General features: G+C 37.8%; 1 protein-coding gene across 2 annotated transcripts in view; it reads left to right on the top strand.

Annotated features, from left to right (window-relative positions):
* The window catches only part of PARP8 (poly(ADP-ribose) polymerase family member 8), a 184,009-nt gene that overhangs the window by 156,767 nt on the left and 10,589 nt on the right, over window positions 1–16,653 (top strand). For both annotated transcript variants that reach the window (XM_045438414.1, XM_045438423.1), the window contains 9 exons: window positions 1,107–1,172; window positions 3,467–3,534; window positions 5,273–5,321; window positions 6,412–6,524; window positions 6,760–6,832; window positions 8,303–8,372; window positions 8,921–8,994; window positions 10,162–10,231; window positions 11,087–11,171. In XM_045438414.1, coding sequence (XP_045294370.1) covers window positions 1,107–1,172; window positions 3,467–3,534; window positions 5,273–5,321; window positions 6,412–6,524; window positions 6,760–6,832; window positions 8,303–8,372; window positions 8,921–8,994; window positions 10,162–10,231; window positions 11,087–11,171 — 668 coding nt within the window. The remainder of the gene's footprint in view (window positions 1–1,106; window positions 1,173–3,466; window positions 3,535–5,272; window positions 5,322–6,411; window positions 6,525–6,759; window positions 6,833–8,302; window positions 8,373–8,920; window positions 8,995–10,161; window positions 10,232–11,086; window positions 11,172–16,653) is intronic.

Raw genomic sequence — 16,653 nt, 5'->3', positions numbered from 1 at the left:
ACTTGGTTTCCGGCCTCCTTCGGTCTTTCCCATATCCTGTTACTTTCCCTGTCTTTCCGTCTCTTAAAATCATTTTTTAGAACTTCATCTTTATGAACCTAGACCCATTTCATCCTCTCAAATTGCGATCTTTACACATCCCATCTGCATGGAAGGCAGGTAAACAGCTATAATAAACTGGTTTGTAATGGCTGATATGATTAATTTCATTTTATATTTTTTGAGATTCTAGCTTAGTGTAACCTCATTTTCAGGGTCATGGGTAAAAGGACCGACTTGTTTTTCTTTTGTATTTTTTGCATCCTCATCCCTTGCCTTCCCCCCCTTCCTCCCCTGTTATATGAAGGTTAGTGGAAGTTTAATTCATGTGATCAACTAACATTTCTTCAGAAAACAATTTCATAAATATTCGTGGAGATTTGGTGGAATCCTTCTAAAATAGCAAAATCTTCAAATTGCATGAGAGCTAAAATTGCCTTAGTTTCTATCACTGTTCATCTTGAAATCATTTTCCAGAAACAATGGCTATAAAAAAATGTCCTTGGAAAAGCTTTCCTTCCTTCATAAGTGACAACGGTACACATAGTTACAGTGTGCTTGAAGATGAATCATCAGTTAAGTGGTGTCATTTATACACCTGCTAGTCATACTTTTTTGGTAATAATCTTTCAATCAAAAGGAAATAAAAACAAAATGATTTTGTAATATTTAAAGTGGATTTTGGATTTTAGAAGGACTCTATGCTTACTTTACACATCATGGCTTAATTTTTTTAGTGAAAGTAAGAATCAGGAGCCCAATATCTTTTTGTATTTATAGTTTTCCCCCTGCAGGCTAAACATGATTTTATGTACTTATACATAAATAGGATTGTATTGTTTAAGTAGGATTGGCATTGTTTTCTTTTTTCTTCTCTCTAACTCAGTTATATATCCTACATCCCAAAACCATCTTGTTAAAGTCTTCTCTTTTATGTACACAACAGACATTGCTTTCAAATTGACTCTGATGGAAAATCCACATACAGAAATAATATGTTTCTCTAGTAATGCGCAGACTTGCAAAGGCTTTATAGTGAATACTATTTTTTTTGTTTGTTCAAACAGAAGAAGAACTACGATCGAGTAATGAAAGCACTGGATAGCATAACTTCTATTAGAGAAATGACACAAGTAAGTATATCATCTTGTGGTTTTATGCAGTTCAGTTTTGCTAGAGTAAAATCATATTTTATAAATGTCTGAGAGTATTGGCTGTGTAGTGAAATGTAGACTTTTCTATTAGATGGGAGTATAATTAAAATAATTTACAGATTAAAATTGTGTTGTATTAGGATGTTTTAATTCAATTACACCGGTGTATTGGTGGGCTACCACAGTGACTTTTGGAGGGTAATTGCGTAATTATAATCCTCATTCTCTCTGCAGGAGTTTGAGCATATGGAAGTGTGTCAGAATAGCTTAAGGCAAAGGTTAAATCTGGTACCACCTTCCTAGACTGTCAATTTTCATTAACAGTAGCAATTTTAACACGGATTTAATGTCAAAATAAAAACAAATATTCTATCAAGTGTAAATTGTGCATAAATATTTTAGAAAGAACACAGATTCTCAGAACAACTTCGGAGGACACAAGACTCCCAGAGAGCATGAGTTTATGTTTTTGGTCATTAGAGAGCCTTTGGTGAAGTTTGATGAGCAAGGATTGTGGCTTATTATGAAAGTCTAACGGATCACTGGGCTGTAGTCCAGCTCTTGGAAAAGCACATACCGTTGAATTATTGAGGCCTTTCCACTGCCAAAGATTTGGAGAGAGGCTTACAACTCATTATTATAAGTAGAAATTAATAATCCATAATTGACATCAGCACACATTATGGGTTTGGTTTGCATATGGTGGTTTCAAGGCTTGCACTGCCCTGGAGGCCTTGGAGGCTTACAATAAATACTACCCTGGGTCATTTGCTATCTTTGGGGAAAGAGTATTAGATTCCTTCAGTCTTGAGGCCCACAAAACTTCTGTGTCACTGCTCCCTTCTCCCCCACCATCACCCTTACTCTACTTGAAAATATGCTCCCAGAGTTCATCGTAACATTCCCAAATTTGAGATTTCATTCTTTTGATAGTATTTATTCCATGTAGTCAAATAGGCATCAACAAACAGTGTGTGTCTGACGATGGTAAATGAGGAGATCTTCAATTCACCCGTTATAATATTTGCTGAAAAGCCATCATGCTTTCTAGTTGTTTTTCTATGCCCATAATTTTCTGTGTTACCTGAATTCCTTTTCAAACAAATATTTATTATTTGTATAAGGCAAAGAAAACAATAAAACACATTTCCATTTAGGGAGAAAAAAGGACCTGTTCCAATATCTTACACAAAGTTCAGTAAACATTTTTGTGTCACCAAAAACCTTGGTGGTAATAGGGTATTTATACGATACCCTAGACCAGGATCATTCTTGGATAAAAATAGCTACAAAATTCTGACTCTGGGATCAGCTCTCTGCCAAAATTTGCTTCCTTTATTCTGGGTCATGTGTAAGCTATTTTAAATAGAAGGCAGTGGAGACGATCAAGAGTCAGCCTAGGAAGTCAGAGGCGTGTGTTGTATAATTCACTCATCGATGATGTGGCCTGTGACCTTGGGCAAGTTGCGTAATTGCTCGAGGCCTCAGCCTCTTCACTGTCAAGGTGGTAAATAGTAAATAGCAATGTGGCATCGCCTTCCAGTGTGCGCTTCGTAGGGATGCCGTCAGGGTTCACTGCGTCATATCTTTAAACCTCTCCCAATAAATATAACATAATACCGTCCTATTTTCTAGAATGTACTGACCTTATAGATAGACCTAAATTGCCACAGACAGATTGCCTCTTGTTCTCTGAAAAGGTTAGTTGGGTAAATTCCAGGAAATACTTTCAAAAGAAGGGCTCTTCCTATGTAAATTTTGTCCAGTTTTTTCCTGTAAAGCTCTACACCTAAGTCAGGACCCTAGGATAGGAGCATGAGTAGTAGCTATGATACAAGGTTTGCTTTGATGTTAGTTAAAAGTTAAAAACAGTCATTTTCGAAGAGAAATGGCACCCGACACTTGTTAAAGGTGGCGAGATAGATTTTATTTGAGGACTGGTGTGGGAAAGAGAGACTTGCAGCTCGAGCGAGGTAACCTCCAAGTAGGACCAAGGTGACTGAGGTTTTTAAAGTTGATGAAACCTCTCTGTGTAACAAAATGTTGACTCAAGTCCATTGTGCTATGTGGAAGTTCGGAGTTCACCTGGCCTTGTGGGGGGAACAAGAAGGGTAAATTGTTGCTGTTTGTTGCCACTTCACAGCCACTGGCTTCCGGGTTTAACTAGATTAGGTACACCTGTTCAACCTGATTTTCCTGTTGCAAAAAGGAAGAACAAAAAGGAAGAAAGGAATTTATGAGAGAAATCACGAAGTATAATGACTTTTTTTCAGGCACCGTATCTCGAAATCAAGAAGCAGATGGATAAACAGGACCCCCTTGCTCATCCCCTGCTGCAATGGTATACAATTTTAGTTTTCCTCTTCATTAAAACGGCATCGTTTTCTACTGCCTGCTTTAAGCGGGGAGGGGGGAGGGGGAGGGCCCCATTTTACGAGGCCTGCAATGCTACAGTACTACAAGCCTGTGAGGCCTGGTGATTTTATAATCAGAGTCCGTAATGACTCTCACTTTAATTAAAACTTGTATATCACAAGGGGAAGAAAATGCTGTCCTACGCGCTACACAGGTATACAGTGTATTTGATGGCAGTTTGTCTGTTATTTTAAAAAATGTGATTAGCTGTATTCTAATGGTGAAGCCGTTTTGGTTCATTTAATTTTCTCGTTAACTGAGGACTGAGTGACAATACTCACTGTTTCAAACGCTTACTGAAAACCTTTCTGAAATGTACGTCTCGTACGGTTCACTCCCTTAACAAGGACAGCATAAACTTGATGAGCTCTTTGTTTGCCGGCTGCAGGTGATGCCCTGCTCAGAGTGAGCGTGGTGAGGGGCAAGGCCGTAGTCCCACAGGGATCCTAGGAGGGCTGAGCGAGAACAGGAGTGTGGCTTGAGAGCTCCCCTCCTACCATGCCTGCCACAAAACCCTTTGCCCTCCGGTTTCTTACTTGCAAGATGAAAACAATTGTATCTACTCCCCATACCTACAAGGGTTTTATGTACAAGTCTCTTTGAAATCACTAAAAACTTAAAGACTGGAATTCATCACGACCATCATGCAGTAACACAAATGTGAAGATTATAAGAGATTGATTTGCATGAGATTGATTCTATGCTACAATCTTTTTAAAAAAATGAAAAGATGAGCAAAGGAGAAAAAATGAGTCTGATTACTTAGCTTTCACTTAGAATCTTACAGTGAGCACTTACTCTAATAAGACTTTAAAAATTAGATTTGGAAGTCTTTCTTCTTTGTACCTTTTTTGATCTTATTATTAAAATTCTGATGGATCGAGTAGAATAACACATAGTTTTCATTTTAACTTTTCAAATTCTCACATTAAGTCATATTCAAAATGAAGGTAAAAATCTCAAATATTGAATCTTTTTTTTCCACCCCCTGTAGTCAGCCTCTGATTGTCAACTTTTATTTGTGATCATTTTCTTCGGTTTGTTAGTCACTCATCTTTCAAGGAGAAGAAAATCTACCAAAATGTTTTAGAGTTTTCCCTATTATTATTTTCTGTACTGAAAAGCATAAAATCATCAGTTCTTTCAGATACCTGAATTTAATTTTTTTCAACCTCAGTGTCTAAATGTGAATAACAGCTTGTGTGTAAACCACTGTATATATCAACACAAAGATCCTCAAATATTTAAAGAAAGGAAAAGATCTCGTAAAAACTCGTTCCTAATTAGACAATGTAGGGAAGAGCCAAAGAAGCGGTTGTAGGAATCAGCTTCTAATCTTTGTATTTACGTGATCGTCATGTGAAAATACATTTAGAAATGTTCATTTGCTGATGTCTGAGGGGGGTAATGATTAAAGATCACACTTTTTAGGGTGTAAGGAACTACTTCTGCGTTCTCAGATATAAAATATTATCTTTTTTGTTACATGAGCTCTTTCAGTTGTTTTAGGAACAAAGCAAACTGATGTAACTAAGTACAAGGATCACTCAGTTTAGTTAATGTCACAGCAAACATTAGTTCCATTCACTTGCCAACTAAAGAAGAAAACTTTAAATATATTTGGCATGTATTTGTGACTGATGGATTATTTTAATTAATTTCAGGGTTATTTCAAGTAATAGGTCACATATTGTGAAACTGCCAGTTAACAGGGTAAGTTGTTTTTTCACATATACATACAGAAATGGGAACAGTCCTGACTAGTTGGGAGAACTGACCCTGTGATGTTTAGGCAGCCTCTCCAGGAAATGGAAGTAATTCCAGGTTAGGCCTCATTCTTCAGTTTGAAATGACCATATGGGCACAAGCTCTAGGTTTTCCCAAGAAATCAAATTCAAATTCAGGCTGCTGCCCTGAACTTTTAAGTGAGTAAAAGGGTCAATATGAAATCATTTAGTTATTCTGCAAGTGATAGGAGGAATCTGGAGATTGACCAGAGAAAGGGATTGTGCTTTTTATTTTTATCATTGTCAGTTTCTAGTTGTCAAGAAAGATATTGCCTTATCAGCTCAATATGCTTACAAAATAAATGAAAAGCCAATGGACTGATTTCAGTTCTGATCATTACCTAAGGAGATCAGTATCCAGAATCTCAGCTCTCCTGTCTGTGAATCTCTAAACTGTGAGGTTCCTTTATATTGTATTCCTATACAAATACATTCCTCAGTGAAAGGGCAGCAATTAGAAAATTTGTCAGGCAACTAATTCAAAAGATTCTGTTTTAATTTCTTTCCATGAACAAAGGGGAAACTCTATGTGAATGTAGGCAATTTCCAGATTTATAAGCATATGCAAATAAAGCATGACGATGGTAATTTTTGCAGTTTTAAAATCTTGAACTAACTTTTCTTTTCTGTTTAGCAAACTCAGATATTTCCCCAGTTGAATAGCTAGTGGATACTTAGGGAATTCAGTAATAAAAGTCTCAAAAAGAAACATAATTAGGAAGGCAGATCTGCTTGGACACGATTACACAATGTATTCCAAAGCTAAATATAAATGACTTTGGATTGTCTGTCTCCTGTTCCTTTTCCATTAGCCTAAAGAATTACCCTTCCTATCAGCAACTCCATATGATTTATCATTTATGCAGGTTTTTTTTTTTTAATGAATGGTCCTGTTAGTGTAAATTCGTGTGGCTTGAATCTAGATATTTCTTAAGCCAGTAAAATTTGAAATTGTCATCAATCTGATTCTATGTTAATTTTGACATGTTTTCATTTGTCATTATTTTAAATGGCAGCAACTGAAATTTATGCATACTCCACATCAGTTCCTTCTTCTCAGCAGTCCACCAGCCAAAGAATCTAATTTTAGAGCTGCTAAAAAACTCTTTGGAAGCACCTTTGCATTTCAGTGAGTATGGTTTGACGCTGATGGGGATATAGCTTCACCTCGGTCTTCCAGAAATGTGTGGGGAGGAAAACATTCACTTGTAGTAGTTGGCTGTGAGCACCGAGTAGCCCAGTGCCTGATACTTGACTTGGAAATTCGGGACTTTCTGAAGGTACATGATTTATCATACTGTGGCTACTTTAGAGGATTATTAATGTTTGGTTTTACCTTGTCCTTCCCCTCCTCTGTGCTTTAGTGGCTCACATATTGAAAACTGGCACTCTATTCTGAGGAACGGTCTGGTCGTTGCTTCTAATACTAGACTGCAGGTAAGGTTTCTGGATGCTTTACCAAGACCATATATACTTTTGTGTTAGAGTTCAATAAGCAGTCCTGGTGTTTTGTTCTTATGTGAAAAGGGGTATGCAAGCGGGCTTCAAAAAATTACATAGGATTTTTAAAAGGCGTAAGTAATGTTCACAAAATAACTGAAGCAGAATTGACCTATACATCATATAGGGATGGAAAGGAAAAGAAATTGAATTCCCTATGAGAAAACAGTAAGTCACTTTGAGCTTAAGTAGAAGAAAAATTATCATGCAGAAAGTAAAAGTGTACAAGCATTCTGTTGCTAATTCAACACAGATTTCTTGAGCACTGCCCAAGTGTGAATACTTTAAGAAAAAGTAGGGCTAGGGGTTAGCAGAATGGAGATTGGATACCAAAGAGCTACCTGTTGCCTGCTTTACCGTCTCTGGGGCAGCACTGGGAGTTAGCGGGATATCGCGGGTATAGCGCTCATCTTTATTTATTCCCTTCATCTCCAATACCCTACCTCACTCTCATTCAGCTGATTTTCATCTGAGGATGGAAAGAGGTCAGGAAATGAGACGCTCAATCCCATCACCTGTGCCAGATCTCACGCTCTGATGACAGTTGAGATGATACAGTTAAATGTAAATGTCCATAAACACACACTTATTCGATTAGTATTCAGTTCATACTAAATAGGGCACAGGGGTTCTAGAAGACAGGGATAATGAGAGAGAATTTTAATTGTTCTGAGTAGTTTCTTAGAACAGTGGAAGAGTTTCAGTTAATGAAACTGTAACCTGCAAGGTTAGAGGAGATAAGAACGGGATTACAGTGTTGTGTAATGAAAATGTCAATAGGCTGCTTGGTGGCTATACTAACATGTGAGTCCTAATCAAAACCCTCACCATATATAATGCAGTCTGGTTTGTTTTCGGTATTTTGGAGTCGAATATTTTGGGTAAAAACCTTACTTTATAATAATTCACTGACTTTGTCATAGGTCAGGTGGAAAACTTTAAAATTAAAGATTTTTTTTTCTCTGGCCATCACTTTTTATGTATCAACTCACTGAATTTTGAGGACAAAGATATTAGTAGTCCTATTTTCAAATTAGTCCTTTAGGAAATAGCTTTATCATTTTCTAAGAATTTATGCTCCAACATGAGACTAATTTTTCTTTTTTTTTTTTAATTTTTTTTTAACGTTTATTTATTTTTGAGACAGAGAGAGACAGAGCATGAACAGGGGAGGGTCAGAGAGAGGGAGACACAGAATGTGAAACAGGTTCCAGGCTCTGAGCTGTCAGCACAGAGCCCGACGCGGGGCTCGAACTCACGGACCGCGAGATCATGACCTGAGCCGAAGTCGGCCGCTTAACCGACTGAGCCACCCAGGCGCCCCAAGAGACTAATTTTTCTTATGTAAAGTATTAACCTTTGAAACCATTGGCTGCCCACTTTCTCTCCCACTTCTTCCCCTTTTAGCTCCACGGTGCAATGTATGGAAGTGGAATCTATCTTAGTCCAATGTCAAGCATATCTTTTGGTTACTCAGGTAAGCGTGTGTTTCATTTTTACTTTTTAAATTTTTTTGAGTTTATTTATTTAATTTGAGAGAGAGAGCGTGCATGCATGCAGGTGAGCAGGGAAGGGGCAGGGAGAGAGGGAGGGAGAAAGAATCCCAAGCAGGCTCCATGCTGTCAGTGGCAGAGCCTCACACGGGTCTCGATCTCACCAACCTTGAGATCTGACCTGAGCCAAAATCAAGAATCAGACACTTACCGAATGAGCCACCCAGGCGCCCCTTAAAACCAATTTACGAATTTTCTAAATATATCGATTTCTAAATATAGCAAGAGAATTTCCTATCCCTATTTTCCATGCAATTTTGTTTTAAAAAGCTGTATTTTCTACTTCCTAACACTGTCAGGACTTCTAAACCCACTGACTTTCCACCCCAAGTCACAGGAGCTGGTCCTTCAGGAGCCCATCGTGATCATTGGTGCCCCATGCAATGAAATCTTAGGCAAAGTGTCAAGGGATTGTATTTGAGGGGCATGATACAGCTTTGTTCCTGAATTACTCTTTTCTTGGTGTCCTCAGGGATGAACAAGAAGCAGAAGGTGACAGCCAAAGACGAGCCGGCCTCAAGCAGTAAAAGCAGCAGCACATCACAGGTGTTGTAGTGACTCGAGTGGCTGATGTGATGAGTGAACGTTAGCCTCATTAGCCAGCAGGACATCAATAAGTCTGGCTTTTTAAGTCTTCAGAGTCATTGTAAATAGTCATTACGCATGAAGGAACAAAACTTACCCTCACGTGTAATAATCAGAGCTCCTTTATTCAGTAAACATTCAGCAAGTATTTATTAAGCTTCTCCTGTAATGTTTTAGAGACTGCTAAGCATTGGGCTATAGTGATGATAAAAAATAGATCGCAAAACAATAGAGAATTCCTTTGGGAGCTTACATTCTGTTGAATGGCTGTGAATGAATTAAATATATATTTAGATAGAATGCTAGGTGGTGGAGAAAAATCAGGGAACAGAGATGTTTAATACCGTGAGATAGAAGATGGGACCAGAGTGACTGTCCTTGGGGTGGTCAGGAAAGGGTGCTCTTTCTCAGGTTATTGTGTGGAGACCTATAGTCAGTGAGTCCATGAGCCCTATGGGAGGAAGAACATTCCAGGCAGAGAAAAGAGCAAGCACAGATCCCTTGTTGTTTCAGAGGAAACAACCATTCTGGACCAATTAAAAATCTACTCAATGAATAATGTGACTTTAAATTGAAAAAAAAAAAAAAAAAAAAAAAAAAAAAAGGATAGCTAACTTAGTATCTAAAAACAAAAGCAAAACTACAGATTTTCTACATGAGATTTTTCTGAAACGCCTGCAGCTTAAGTTAATGGTGCTGTAAAAATGGGTTGGTTTTAGGTTAGTTAGATGATCTGGAATAACTGATTTTAATGTTTAAAAAGACCATGCAATTTTAATTTTGTTTCCCTTGAAACAAGGATGCCAGGCTTCCAGTAAAAATAAATTTGAGTTCTAATTCTATGATGTGATGCTGTTAAACTTTAATTTAGCCTTTTTAGTTCACTTATCTTGAGAGTGATTTGATAATGATTATGTACAGAAATTAAATGATATAACAAATACAGCTTGACATTAAGAAAGAATTCAAGGATATTACTGCTAGTCTAGATAGCCCCCCTCCCCCCACTTTTTTTTTTAATCTGGAGCTATCTCAGGGGCTATTATTTTTTTAACGATGATGAGTTCTCTTTTCACTTGAGCAACTGCCCTATTTTCAGTCTAATTTTTAAATTCTTTTGGAATTTAGTCACAGAAAAAAGGACAACAATCCCAATTCCTGCAAAGCCGTAACCTAAAATGCATCGCCTTATGTGAAGGTACGTTGAAAGTTCTACAAACCTTGTAGCATTAATTCTCTATGTTATATGTATTTAGGATTTTGAGTATATTTACAGAATGCTCATAATGCATTAGTGACAGCATTATTCCTCGTGACCTTCTCTAAGGGCACAGATGGGAAACAGGTACAATACAGAGCGTTAAAGGTGAAAAACAAAGTGTCACTGGCAAGAGTTCAAACAGTGCTATATTTTATTCTTGGCAGATATCTCAGAATGGTAATTATATTTTCCTGATCAAGTATTACTAATCTCTTCTGTTAATATGCCACCTTCCTCTTTAAGTTGGCTTTTGAATGTATAATACCATGGAAAATTGGAAAGATGAACCAAGCACCAGGAAGAGAACCCAAATAGGTCTTCTGTTTCTACGCTGAAATTATTCGTTTCTTCTGAACTTGGGATAGAAAAATTGATAGGCGATTTGGAAAATCATACACTTTTCTTTGTTCTTGCTATAAAATCTGACCTTGACTAGAAAAGCATTTTTTCCTTGTGTTGAGAGTTTTCAGTAGCCACTCTTAACTGCCTTTTAAGTTTTCAACCCTTGATAGTTATATGGGAGACCAAGTTGTTTTCCGCATAGTTCCCGAGTCAGGACTGTTTGCTTTTGATAATACACAAGTGATTGCTTTCCTGTTGTTACGCTGATGGTGTTTAAAACATAAAATTGTTACATGACATTTCATTGTTTTTACTACATTTTTGACAGCTAATTAGGTTAAACGATTTTTCATATGCTGGTCTGTGCATGTTTTTTGCTTTTAGATTCTAAGAGCCAGGGGTATAGTAACTTAGAATAAATAGTTCTTTACTTTTATCTTCCACTTACAGTGATCACCTCACCTGACCTGCACAAACATGGAGAGATATGGGTCGTCCCCAATACTGATCATGTCTGCACACGATTCTTCTTTGTGTAAGTGTAAAGGTTCACATTTGTGTCTTACTGTCTTCTCCATGAATGAGATAGTAGTGACTACATTTCTTTCTTTCTTTTTTTTTTTTTTTTTTTTTTTTGGTCATTTTAGCTGCCAATATATAACAGACAGCTAATTTCTCATTATATTAATGTTTGTTTTATTTTAATGAGCTCTAAAAAACAGAGGATATTTAAATGTTAATTTAGAAGAACTGAAGAAAAACATCCTGTCTCTTTAACCATCTATGTGTGCATGTATGTACACGTGTATATATGTGTATATATACATACACACAGATAGATGTAACATAGATATACACACACATACACACATATCTTTATCTATGGACTTAAAAATATGATAACTGGGAATGAAGAAAACAATAATGAGAATGCCCTGTCCCTATGAAAAGTTGATGCAGGACATACTGATGTGGAGTTTTTGACACAGCTGTATCAAAAGAGCTGTATGAAAATGTAATAGCATTAGTTTTCAGCCCTAAATAAATAATGAGTCCAGTAAACCTGTCTGATTTTCACCCATCTTTGTTTGACTCCCAACCCCTTCCCCTGTCTGTTTCTTCCTCATCCATGGTCCTATCACAAGAGACCCCTCGGGAAAGAATTGAGCATATCTGTTTTATACTTTTATGTAGTCTTCTAAACAGAAGATGGAAAAATGCACTGGGTCGCTTTATAAGCCATGTCAAAATGACTGCAGCAAGATTGCTTCGATGTATAATGTATCTGTAGGATGCTATGCCTACAGCATTTGATCTCTTACCTAATGGACAGGTGACAATGGAAATTTTATGAACTGCCTGGTTTTCTTTTGGATAATATGAAAACTGACTTTCTTATGATACTGATTTACATATTATGTATTTATATATCTTCTGTATTTTTGATACACATTAATACATAAGTTATGTATTGTGAGACGTATATATATATCTATAGATTTTTTTCTTAATGGCAAAGCAGCCATAAGTGTGGTAGAAAAAGCCTGCTTTGGTTAGACAGTTTGTGTCCAGGCTCACTAGTTAGATGATGTTAACCATGCTGCATAACCTTCCTAAGTTTCATCAGTGGGTACAATAGAGTATCATCAGTAGATACGGTAGCACAATATATCTACCTTAAGGGGCAGAATCCCAACAGGAAACCCGTGGCCCATGAAAAATACTATAATTTCTTTTCTTTTTTTAATAATAATATTTATTTATTTTTGAGAGAGAGAAAGAGACAGAGCCTGAGCAGGGGAGGATCAGAGAGAGAGAGAGAGAGGGAGACACAGAGTCTGAATCAGGCTCCAGGATTTGAGCTGTCAGCACAGAGCCTGACACGGGGCTCAAACCCACAAACCCTGAGAGCATGACCTGAGCCGAAGTCGGACGCTTAACCGACTGAGCCACCCAGGCACCCCCAAAATACCGTAATTTCTATCATCCACAAGTAAGTTACTTAAAAAGGTGTGGTTTATAGGGGAACCATGGTCTAGTGTAGTAACCAGGATCTAGTAACACCACAGCTGTTGTTACTACATATACTTAGGGCCAAAGGACAAGAACAAGAAACAATTATCAGACCTGGCAGGAGAACCCTTTCTAGTTCAGCAGCTTTGAAAGTCTACACATAGCCCGAGGTGCCCTTGTGGATCTGGAGCTAAGGGAAACCTGGACTTTGCCCTCCTGCCAAGGTCCTGCTGGGACTCCCATTTCCTCTACCAGAAAGTAGAGGGCCAGGGAGCATACTGATAGAGTCCGTACAAATGTGCTATGCAGATCTCCATTGAAAGGCACTCATTAAATACTTTTTTTCCCTCTTTTTTTTTTTTTTTTTTTTTTTTGAGAGAGAGAAAGAGAGAGCGTGTGCACATGAGCAGGGGAGGGGCAGAGAGAGAGGGAGAGAGAATCCCAAAGCAGGCACCATGCTCAGTGCGAAGCCCGACTTAGGGCTCAATCTCACAACTGAGATCATGACGTGAGCCATAATCGAGAGTGGGATGCTTAACCCACCAAGCCACCTAGGTGCCCCTCCCCTCTTCTTTCTTTACCATCATGACTGTTATCTTCTGTTAGAAGATTGGCTTTCCCAAAGACACATCCAGTCCCGAAGTTGTTTCATTGAGTGGCCTTAGGATTTAGAAAGTAACTCCAAAGTCCTCTCCTTAGCCTGATGTTAGTTAATTTATCCCTTTTAGTAACTTGCTAAAAGTCAAATGTATTGAGCCAAATAAACAACTTTAGGTATTTAAGTATGCATTCTAGCATTATTTCTTTGAAATTTTACATAAATTATATGTAAAATAAATCCGTAGGGATATATGTGTTGGGTGTGTATTATGTGTGTGTCTGGAGAGAAGGATATCTGTATTTATTAGAAGAAAAATTTGAGGGGCGCCTGGGTGGCGCAGTCGGTTAAACGTCCGACTTCAGCCAGGTCACGATCTCGCGGTCCATGAGTTCGAGCCCCGCGTCAGGCTCTGGGCTGATGGCTCAGAGCCTGGAGCCTGTTTCCGATTCTGTGTCCCCCTCTCTCTCTGCCCCTCCCCCGTTCACGCTCTGTCTCTCTCTGTCCCAAAAATAAATAAACGTTGAAAAAAAAATTTTTAAAAAAAAAAAGAAGAAAAATTTGAGGAAAGACCACCTGAAGAAAAGAGAACAAAATTCTTCTAGTATATTTAGATACTTTACAAATAGTATAAAGAAAAAAATTCTCTTAAGATAATGATTTTAATTTCTTTATAATTTTTTTTAATGTTTATTCATTTTTTGAGAGACAGAGACAGAGAGAGAGAGAGAGAGAGAGAGCATGAGTGGAGGAGGAGCAGAGAGAGAGGGAGACACAGAATCTCAAGCAGGCTCCAGGCTCTGAGCTGTCAGCACAGAGCCCGACGTGGGGTTCAAACTCACAGACTGTGAGATCATGACCTGAGCTGAAGTCAGACACTTAACCCACTGAGCCACCCAGGTGCCCCCTATTTTCATTTCTTTGTAAATGCAAATGTGATTTCATCCTTTTTTTCTGCACCCTCAGGAAAGAAGGGACTAATTGAGGAAAATTGATAAGATTCAAACACATCAAAAGGAGAATCCATTCACTAATTAATGTACATTCTAATTACAACCATCAGCTTCTTTATAAAGGATATAATCACAGAGTTCTGTGAGTGATGTGCCTCCCCAGTGAGTGGTAACATCTAGGAAAAGATAAATTGAGGAGAAAGAAGTGAGTTATCACAAATATACTGTTATCAGACAGAAAATCTTATTTTCTTATTATTTTATTCTGGCTTTTTTATTAACATTATCTGATTCCTTATTTAGAAGTCTGACCTGATAGTAGGATATAAATTAATGTTCCTTCTTTTTTATCTATTATTAAGTGAAACTACTAAAATATTTCAGTAATTTCCATGCTAATCTGATTTCTAGAATGGAGATAATAAAACAGTAATTTAATATCCTATTCATACTCTTTCCAACAAGTAAACAACAACACAGAATGAAGGAAGAATTGTGGGGATATTTTAGGGAACAGACTGCTACATCAAAAAAATTTTGAAAGTAAAATTTAAAGGAAGGCATCACTTAGAAAAAAAAGAATAAGTTCAAAAAAATTTTGTTGGATAATTTCAAAGTGAATGAACTTAATCAAATTTTAATGCTTTAGGCAAAATGTAGTAATTAGATGTTTTGAACAGATTGTAACCAATTTTAAGTGTCTAAGGATTCCTGATAAAGTTTGATTTCTGATTGGGCTTGAGATACATGTACACAAAGGCATTAAGGCCAATATTTAGAAATATGGCAGCAGTTTTTAAAAGGGGCTAGAAGCTGGGCTCACCGAAGCAGAAGATGCAAAAACCAAATGGATGTATTGTACTCTAGTTATATGCAACAAACATGCCTGCTTCACAGTGAATGGGGAGTTTTAGAGCAAGAGAAGGAAGATTTACTATTGGTATTTCTCATTACTAGGATTATTAAATAAAAAAATTGAGGATAAGGTAAGTGATAATTTGGCAAGTAAACAGGTGTGTCCAGTGCCATGCCCCCCCCCCCCCCCCCCCGCCCCGGCTAACCCTCACCCCCACCCCATCCGGCCATAGTGACAGCTGTTAGAGGTAAGAGTATATGTCTTCTCCCTCAGCTTTCTGGGACCCAGGAAAGGTTAAGAACTGCTAGGTTTGTATATCCTGCTTATTTGATGTTACAACCTATTTCATGCTTTAGTGTTTCTTTGATTTAGAGCAGGTAGATCTTCAAATGAATTGTTTCCATATGTTGTCTATTAGATAAAGTTAAGGTGCATACACTCCCTCCTATTTTTCAAGACATACCAATAAGTTCAGAAACTTAAGAACGGGAAGGACCAAATCAGGTAAGTCTGCAGAGAAGGGATTGGGTATTTTCAGGTTTCTGAGTCAAGCAGATCTCAGGGCTAAATACGTTTCAGGAATTCTTATCCAAAATCTATCTTCTAAGGTCTAGCACAAATATCACCTCTTCCATGCAGCTCCCAGTCAAAATTAATCTTCCTTCCTGGTGTTCTTACACCCCACATTGCAGAACTTCCATTTAAATTTCAGTTTTTTCATTGTATCTGACTTTTCTATGAGGCTATCAACTGCCAAAGGACACACCCCTGCTCTTGCTTTTCTTTTTTCTTTAAGATTTTTTTTTATACTTTGTTTTGAGAGAGAGAGAGAGAGAGAGGGAGAGAGAGAGAGGGAGAGAGAGAGATGCCTGCATGCACAAAAGGAGGGGCAGAGAGAGAGAGGGAGAGGTTGAGATTCCCAAGCAGGCTTCCACACGCAGCTCAAACCATGAGACATCATGACCTTAGTCAAAATCGAGACTCGAAAGCTTAACTGACTGAGCCCCCCAGACACCCCTACTCTGGCTTTTCTTTTACTCTCCTACATGCCCTGAAGCACTTCCCAAGGTACCCAATGCGGAGACGCCTGTCAGTACATTTTTAATGAATGAACAAAAACAAAGCTGAAAAGGACAATATTTTGGAATACTAATGTATGGGTTTTACTTTTGGTCAAAGTTTGAAATATATCTAAAGAAGAAGATACGAGAAAAGTTTGTAAAATAAGAACTGTATAATGGCCATTAAATGAAAAGAAAGAGAACTTTCATCATGATTTTGCAAAAAAACCAAAACAAAACAAACAAAACCCACAAACAGTGTTTGAATGGGAACATAGTGAGTAGACAGACAACTTATTTATAAAGTTGGAAGACAAACCATTTGGTCATGGCTCAGTGACACTGTGTGACATAAGCTGTGCGACATCAAGCTGATAAGATCGGGAACTTTGCTTTATCCCCAGCCTATAATAAATCCAATTTCTCTGTCTGCAACCCAGATCCCTTTCCAAGATTTAAACTGCCACATCACTCTCCTGCTTAAGATTCTTTCGGAGCTGCTTGCTTCTTATAAGACGAAATCCCGTGTCCTTTTA

The sequence above is a fragment of the Leopardus geoffroyi genome, chromosome A1 (assembly GCF_018350155.1).
Source record: "Leopardus geoffroyi isolate Oge1 chromosome A1, O.geoffroyi_Oge1_pat1.0, whole genome shotgun sequence".
Taxonomy (NCBI): domain Eukaryota; kingdom Metazoa; phylum Chordata; class Mammalia; order Carnivora; family Felidae; genus Leopardus; species Leopardus geoffroyi.
The sequence above is the reverse complement of the archived record's forward strand: the minus strand, read 5'-3'. Positions and strand labels throughout refer to the sequence as shown.